Source organism: Myotis brandtii, unplaced genomic scaffold (genome assembly GCF_000412655.1).
Source record: "Myotis brandtii unplaced genomic scaffold, ASM41265v1 scaffold15, whole genome shotgun sequence".
In the NCBI taxonomy this organism is placed as follows: domain Eukaryota; kingdom Metazoa; phylum Chordata; class Mammalia; order Chiroptera; family Vespertilionidae; genus Myotis; species Myotis brandtii.
Window position 1 is genome coordinate 1,541,522 of NW_005355410.1, and position 8,547 is coordinate 1,550,068.

The following is an 8,547-nucleotide window of genomic DNA, read 5'->3' on the forward strand; positions in this document are numbered from 1 at the left end:
AGCTTGGCTTCCTCCATCACTGAAGCAAGCAAGCCTCCCTGTTCGCGTAAGCTGCCTGGCTGCCGGCCGCCATCTTGGTTGGCAGTTAATTTGCATATCTCACTGATTAGCCAATGGGAAGGGTAGTGGCTGTATGGCTAATTACCATGTTTCTCTTTTATTAGATAGGATGGTTGTCTACATGGAAAACAGTAGAAAATTCACAAAAAATATTAGTAACAATTAAAAAGTTGAGTAAGGTTTCTGACTATGAGCTAAATATACACAACTCTACAACTTTCTTATATACCAAAAATAATCAGGTAGAAAATAAAATGAAAAAAAGATCCTACTTCCTCTATATATGTACATATATATACATGCACACATATTACATATAGTTACATACAAATATGTGGATTCATTGTTAAATGTATATATGCATGTACACACACAAATCCATATAATCTATATATGTTAAAAACCTAGAAAATTTTACTGGTGTACATAAAAGAAGATGAACAAAAGGAGAAATCTGCCATGTTTTTTGGTGGGAAATCAATGTAAAAAATGTGTCAGTTGTTCTAAATTAATTAGTGCATAAATCCCAATGAACACTTAAATGATTTTGAACTTCATTTGAAAGAATACATTTAGTAGAAGAGCTTGTAGAATTCCGAAAAATAAGACTAATAAGAGAGAATTCACTCCAACCAAATATTAAAATACATTAGAAACCTCAAATATACAAGGAGATGTAGTATTTCATAAATAAAGCATTTCTAACCAGTTAAGAATGTTAGATTATTCAATTAATAGGGTTGAGAAACCTGATGTTACTTAGAAAAATAATTGGATTACTAAGGTATTTTTCTCCAAAATAAATTCCAGATAGAGAAAATATTTTTATATAAAAATCCAGTCATAAACCAAGTTGAAAGTTAAATAACCAAATAAGAAGAAAAACTTCTCCCCATATTACACGAGGATAACACCAATGTTGCTTTTATAAACCATCTATAAATTGAACAAAATAGAAATGAGTAAGACAATTAATGAAATATATATATATATAAACATAGACAATAAATGTATCAAACAAAACATTCAATTCACTGGTAATAAAAAACATAAAGCAAGACAATTTGATATTATTTTTTCACCCATAAAATTGCAATAAATGCAAAATTTCATGGATAATGTGGGAGGGAGAAGTGGGCATATTCATACCTTGCTAGTGCAGGTATAAATTGGTGAACCTTTTGAAACTATTTGACAACATGTAGAATAATTGTAAAAAGTACATACCCTTATGCTAGCAATCTACTTCTAGGAAATAATATTCTAAAGAACAAAGAAGCAGTTATGTATAAACAAGGTTGTTCATTGTAACGTTGTTTATATTACTTAGAAATTAGAAAAATCTAAAGGTCTCAAATAGGTATTTAAATTAATTTACATCCAACTTTACAGTGCAGTGCTATGAGTTAAACATTATTTGAGCTTATCAATACATAAAACTGGTCACGACAGATATCATGTTTAGAAATGTTACAAAACAGAATGTATAGAATGATCTTATGTATGTAGGAAAAATATTAACTTAGAAAATTTTAAAAATTGAGTTAAATATTTTTTGGTTATAGCCTTTACTACAAAAAAAAAAAGGCACTAAGACATCAACGGTGATTATCTCTTCTTGGTAAAGTTATGGATAATTCTTATTTTCTTCCTTAACCTGTTTTCCATAAATCTCCATTGTTTTTACCAACAATGTATATTACTTACTAATCAGAAAAATGCAAAGCAATTTTCATTTTTAGGGAAAAAAACACATTTTGTTAGTTAATTTGAAACATCTGTATTTTGAAAAGTAATTTCTTTTTTCTTCTTATAGATCTAGCTCCTGGAGGTTCAGATGACTGGATCTATGACTTGGGCATCAAATATTCCTTTACAATTGAACTTCGAGATACAGGCAAATATGGATTCTTGCTGCCAAAGAGTTTCATCAAACCTACTTGCAGAGAAGCTCTTGCTGCTCTCTCTAAAATAGCTTGGCATGCCATCAGGAATGCTTAATGCTCTTGATTTTTACACTCTGTTCTCACATTTTAATTTACTGATTCCAAGACCAAATCATTGTACCAGTTTCTTTTTTAAGTTTTATCAATAGTTTTGGTTAAAGCGTTTTCTTATTCCTTGGTTTTGTCAGAGAACAAAATAAGTGTAATAAATAAATTCACATTTTCCCCTTTTGTTTAACTTGTAAGAAGCTAGGTACTGAGTTTTTTTCTTTGATTCATGATGTTTGACTAACTGTAACCGGACAACCAATGAGTCCTGGCTGCCTGTCACTACTTGAGCTAATTGAGAAGAGACAGGGTTGAATCATATATGAGTGTTTATTCCAATAAAGCCAGCAGCATGGGAGAGGGAGAGCAGCAGGTCATCCACAAAAATCTGCTCTGCCCCTCCCCACAAGCCAGCTGCTTATATTGGGTAGAGGGACAAAGATTATGTAGGAAAGTAGGCAAGGTATAATGGTTACAGGCCATGTGGGTTTGGGGGTCGCCCAGGGACTAGGACTAAATTGCTTAATCTTTCCACAATAGGTAGTTCTGGAAGAAGGAAAATGAACTGCATTCTGATGTAGGCTCTCATATCCCAGGGCCTACATCTTTCAGCCAGGTTAAAATGTGCTTTCTCTCATCAGAATAGAAAAATCATGGTTAACAGAACATGATTAATATTTTTTATAATTATAGCTAGTCCCCAATAGTCTATTTCTGCCCCTAACATAACCATCTCAAGTAATTTTAATAACTAGTTTAATGCAAATGATTAGACCCTAAACAAGAAAAAAAAAAAAAAGGTTGCCAGAAATACATTAAATATTTTTGCTTTAATTTTCAACAAATTCTGCTTGTGCCTTTAAAAACACAGCTGTGCTTCCGTTCGCTCCACAGGAATAGACCATGGCCCAGAAAGTGGAGTGTCAATAACAGAATAAATATTTCCTGTCGCTCCAGCTCAGCGTTCATTAAACTTTGTAGAGCCAATGAATGTACTTACTTTCGACAACAAATGTGGCCTTTACCACATTTACAACAGCTTATTGCAAGAACTAAGAACTAATGTAATAAAAGAACAAAACTCTCCCTCTTAAGATATTTTTATTGATTTTAGAGAGGAATGGGGGTTGGGGGGAGGGGGAATTAATGATGGGCAGAATCATTGGTCAGCTGCCTCCTGCACACCCGCACTGGGGATCCAGCCCTCAACCCAGGCACGTGCCCTGACCGTGAATGGACCCTGACTTCCTGGTTCACAGTTTGACGCTCAATCACTGAGCCAGGCCGGCTGGGCTTAAAATCATTTTTAATTGGGAATTTGAGATCCTCTCCAGGAATCTCTCACCAAGACCAGCCAATTCCCACTGCCGCCTCCAGGGGAGGTGGAGGGCGTGTCCACGGAGGGGCGGTGCCTGCGTGCTGACGTCTAATTTGGCAGCCGGAAGCTGCCTCGGCCTGTAGAGGAACAGGGCAAACCCTCGACTTCCGGCGGCATTTTGAGGCGCTCCTTCTGGTGCCCTGAAAGTGTTTTCGTTGGCTTTTCTTATTTCCCAGCGTCTCTTTGTTGTTTTTCTCTCTACGTCCCAGTCTCGCTTGATACTGGCGAAGCGGCTGGCGAGTTCCGCTTCTCAGCCGCCCCCGGGCCCCCTCGCCAGCCGAGGGCCGGTTCCCGGGAGCCGCGCGCGCATCTCCTTCTTGTTGTCCTCCCGGGGCCACGCGCGGGGACAGAGAGTCGCATCCCCTGCTCCTCAGAGCGGTGGCGGCGGCGACGCCTCCCGACTGTGCCTGCGAAGGGAGCTCGGGGAGGAGGTAAGCTTGAATTGTGTGCTTTGGTGCGGGTATCGGGGGAAGGCGTCGGGCGGACCCGGGCTGGGAAGGCCCGGAGTCGTCTCCTTACCACTTGTGACAAGCCGCGATTTTGAGCCCCTTGAGCATCCTTCTCTCCGTTCTGCAAAGCCTCCTGTGCTCAGGTCTCCTTTCCCGCCCTCGTTCTGGTGAGTTTGTGGTATTCGCTTTTGAATACCTCGTTCGTGGTATTCGCTTTTGAATGCAGTGGAAGGCTGTAGGCCTGGTGAGTTTGTCTGAGGGGCAGGTGGATTCAGACGGAAGGGCCGTATTTGAGGTGGGCTTGGGAGCCCTTGCGTGGTATTCGCTTTTGAATGCAGTGGAAGGCTGTAGGAATATAGTTTTAGATTTAGAAGCCGCCCGCCCCCTTTTTTTTTACGCATTCCAGACTTACTGGGGGAAAGTATCTTCCTTTGGTTGTATTTGGTCTTACTTCCCGGCACTGGGAACTTAACGACTTGGGCCCTCGGAGTTGAGGGGTGCTACTTGATGATCACATTCCCTAGGGAGGTAGTTTTGGCAACGACATGGCAGAAACCGGGAAGAATGAAAGGAGAGGGCCTGGTGTTTGGCATTATCTGATGTATGGCAAAATACCTCATGTGGCTGCAGGATTATTCGGAGTTAATATTACTTAAATGATATTGGTAGGATCTTGTCTGTGGAGTGGAGTGTCAAGCTATTCAGTTATTTTGCGAGGTTTTCAGATAATTTGAACTACTTTGAAAATTATGGGCATATGCAATCTCTTCAGGTTTTTGGTTTTGTGAAAAAAATAATTTACAAAATTTAGAAAAGATCTTCACACCTCAAGTTTTCAAAGTTCATGATACTGTTGCAGCAAATCTAAATATGTTTATGCAGTACAATCCAGGCATAATTAGCAGTCTCGTTCTGTAATATTTGAAATTACTGTCTTTAGTACCTAAGCGAAAGTATTTTGGAGAATTTTGTGAACAAAATCTATAGATTTTCAAATAATTTACAATTTCTTAATGAAGTATTTAGATTGTAACATGACAATTTCAACAAGATACTGAATGTTGATGCAAATTGTGTCTGTAAAAATAGTTGCAGGGTGAAACTAAGACTGGATCTGGTAGGATCCAGTTTTATCAAATACATGACTTTTACTGGCTTCCTAATTATTGGTGATTTGAAATGAACATTGATTGCATATTTTAAGATATGCAAATCCATCCAATTTCTATATCTGTAATTTCTGCGGGCGGATGTTATTTTAACTCACGAACAAATTATCAGTGTTACTTTGTATTATAATATGCATTGCATTTACATATAGAAAGCAAAGTTGTTTAACTTACAGGTATTTGAAGAAATGATTTTCAGTGCTCATTACTTTCCCCATCTCCCCCAAACCTCTCTCCTTGTCATATAGAGTTAGAACTGTTTCAGCAGATACTTAGTAGCAGTTGAAACGCTAACTTGTGTTGATATATAAAGTGCCTTTTATTCTTTTCTTTGTGTTTTTGTTTGTTTGTTTGTTTGTTTTGTATTTTGCAGTTCTGTTTACTTCTCTTTAGTTACCAGAAAGGGATTTTTCTGTGCATAGTCTTTTTAACAAATTATTTTTTCTGCACAATGCAGCAGTATTATTGCCTTGTTCATACCTGTGTAGTTAGGTTAGTTTGGTCACTTCTTTTTTTGTTTGTTTTGTGGGGGTTTTTTTGTTCTGTATGGGAATTTGGAGGCTGGCCAGGGGGAAATTATGTCCAATGAGACAACACTAGACCAGTACTATGATCCCAACTTACTCTTTGGCTGCATGATGTTTGTGTGGATAGCAAGATCTAGTTTGGTCACTTCTGTTCATAATTCAGTTTGGAATTGTTTTAGTCTATTTACATATAAGTGATGTGCAAGATTGTTTTAGAAAGTTCTTTTTAAAAAATTCTACCAGACTATGCATCAAATAAATCTAAATTTTTTCTTTCAAAAATATGAAATATAAATGTGAAGAGACCTAATATTTAACATAACCCTTTTTATTTTAGAACTGCAGTAGATAGGGATTTATTCTACTACCAGTTAGTACACTTATGTAGTTTTAATTGTTTAATTATTTGACGATTTACTAATATTATGCTGCTGCTTATCAGATTATGCTTTCATTTTTGCTACTGGAAGATGAGGCCTCAAAAAGATGTAGTTAAGGACTGAAGAGAGCATACTAGAACTGATACATGTTTTATTGACAAGATTTCAGTCATTAGACCTCAGAAATAATTGTTTACAAAGAGGCTGCTGTATGTTTTTTCTTTCTCAGTCAAATTTATAGTATGAATTACAAACATTATGATGTTTGTAAGTTTTTGAGGGGCGGACAGTTCCTATTTATTGAGACTGTGCTTTATTGTGTCTTAATGATTCAAACTTTATCACCTATTTTTTTTTTCAATTGAAAAAATATAATGACCTCTGATCTTTTATTAACTCTGAAAATGAAGAGGAGAAATAGGAAAATACTGTAACGATAGACTCACCAGTGTCACTCTGGTTTTAATAATGCTGCTGTTTGGGAAAGATATAATGTGAAGTGTGGTGGCAACTTAAAACCAAAGAAAAATTTGAAAACAAAACCAGAAAGAAAACCTTCAAAGACTCTGAGCTAGGGAAGACTTTAATATTTGCATTTTAAAAAAATTTATTGTTTCTAATTTTTCTCATACTCTGAAACATTTACTTCTTATTGAAGCCTTTGTAGATATTAATTGAAAAAGCCCCTCTTCCCCAGTCAGATTTGCATTTTATTCTGTTGCGGTATTTATCTTCCTTTGTAGGCCCAAATTTTTAGATTGAAAATCCTAATTAAGTCACACTAGTTGGTAACAGTTTTAAATTCATTAATTACTATATATGAGTAAATGCTTTTCTGGTGTACTTTAGATTATGTGTACATATTTAGAAAATTGGATATAAAATATTATTTTTTGTATTTGCAAGCATAAAGCATTTATCTATGCAAAATCATGAATGTTTCAGTAATATTTAGATAACTTGTTGACTACCAATGAAAGTTCTTAGATAGATAGATCATCAGAAGAATTCTTCTTTCATTTAGAAAACTCCAGTTCCTACTTTTCCCCCTTTGCTTCAGATTTATTTTTTATTTTTTTTAGTCTAGGATCTTCCTGTAACCTAGACCTGGTACTCAAACTCATTGGGGCAAGGTCTGACACTGTTAGACTCTGAGAAAAGAGGAGAACACACCTTTACTTCATTGCTATTCTTCTTTAAGTTGGTGGACTCAACAGTAGCTCGAAGTAAAATTCCTGGATAAGCACTATGTTGGTGAATCTTGAGATGTTCTTACGTCACCGTAAAAGCAACTTTGTCTCTGTGTGAAGGAACTTTTTTAGTGGCAAGAATACAAGGAGAGGGGCAATATGGAATTATTAGTCATCACTTGATAGTCTTTAACATAGCAGTCCAAACCCTTTGAAATCTTTAAAGCTTATGTTAGGGATCTGGACTTGAAGAGAAGCTGGGAGACTATACTTTCCAGCAGGTCAGGGAAGGAGAACAGTGCTGATCCAAGCCACAGGTTACAGAGCAGGAAGAGAAACAAGAGTTAATACCGGGAGCCCTCAGAAAAACAAGAAGCTGACAGATGACCATTGTTACAAGTACAATAATAAATAGCTTGTTGCCCCAACTGTGGCACTGTTGGAGGAGAGTGTATTGGGGATGAGGGCATGTTGGGAATAGGCGTTTTGAGGACAGAACTAACCATTTCAATTGATAGTGGAGAGAAAAAATTGTAAGGTTAGGGTTAGTTTTCTTTGAAGCAATATGGTGGGATGGGTGCCTCTTTTCCACATTCCACATACTAATAATAGCTACTATGGAAATTTTAAAACTCACGTGATTTTAAGTTTATTAACAAATGTTTTTAAAATTAGTGAGTGAGCATTACAATGTAATCTATATGTTAATATTTTAGTAACAAAATGAAACTTTAAAATGTGTTTTTGTTCTAACTTTTCCTATATATTTTATTACATATGTACTTTTCAAATTCTGCTCATTTTTAAATTATAAAATAGTGGTTTTCTTGGTTAATCAAAGCTCTACATTTTCTACATATTTCTCATCTCCACTCATATTGGCTTTAGTTCTTTATGTTCAGTAAAACAAATGGACATACGAAATTTTACCAACTTTTCCTCTGTAAATTCACATTTGGACTGAGAATAAGCCCAAGAAAAGTTAAATCAAAGATTGTCTTATAATACTGAGTACATGATGTAGAGTTCACTGTATAGTTTTTTTACTTGGAAAATAGGGAGGAGGGGAGAGGGAGAGAGATAGAAACATCAATGATGAGAGAGAATCATTGGTCGGCTGCCTCCTGCACACCCCCCACTGGGGATCAAGCCTGAAACCTGGGCATGTGCCCTGACCTGTGTCTTAGAAGATAACTTCTATTTACCTATATTTACTTGTGACCTCCTATTCCTTTCTTTTTGTTCTGAGAAAAATCCCTTATAATTTTACAGTGTTATCTACAGTTTTATCTACTTGCAAGTTATGTGCTATGTGCTCAGTTATTTTAAATTGAAGAATTTTACTGTTTAGCTTCTCTCTCTCTCTCTCTCCCCCTCTCCCTCTCCCTCTCCCTCTCTCT

General features: G+C 36.5%; 2 protein-coding genes across 12 annotated transcripts in view; both read left to right on the forward strand.

Annotated features, from left to right (window-relative positions):
* Positions 1–2,389, forward strand: part of CPB2 (carboxypeptidase B2 (plasma)) — a 71,823-nt gene extending 69,434 nt beyond the window's left edge. The window contains exon 11 of the mRNA XM_005861396.2: positions 1,877–2,389. Coding sequence (XP_005861458.1) covers positions 1,877–2,061 — 185 coding nt within the window. The 3' untranslated portion in view covers positions 2,062–2,389. The remainder of the gene's footprint in view (positions 1–1,876) is intronic.
* Positions 2,390–3,490: 1,101 nt separating this feature from the next.
* ZC3H13 (zinc finger CCCH-type containing 13) overlaps positions 3,491–8,547 on the forward strand; it is a 135,337-nt gene continuing 130,280 nt past the window's right edge. For 10 of the 11 annotated variants that reach the window (XM_014535742.1, XM_014535744.1, XM_014535745.1 and 7 more), the window contains exon 1: positions 3,496–3,863. The gene's annotated coding sequence lies outside the window, so the exon portion shown is untranslated. Of the gene's footprint in view, positions 3,864–8,547 lie in introns of all 11 variants that reach the window. The other variant, XM_014535748.1, reaches the window with a different exon arrangement.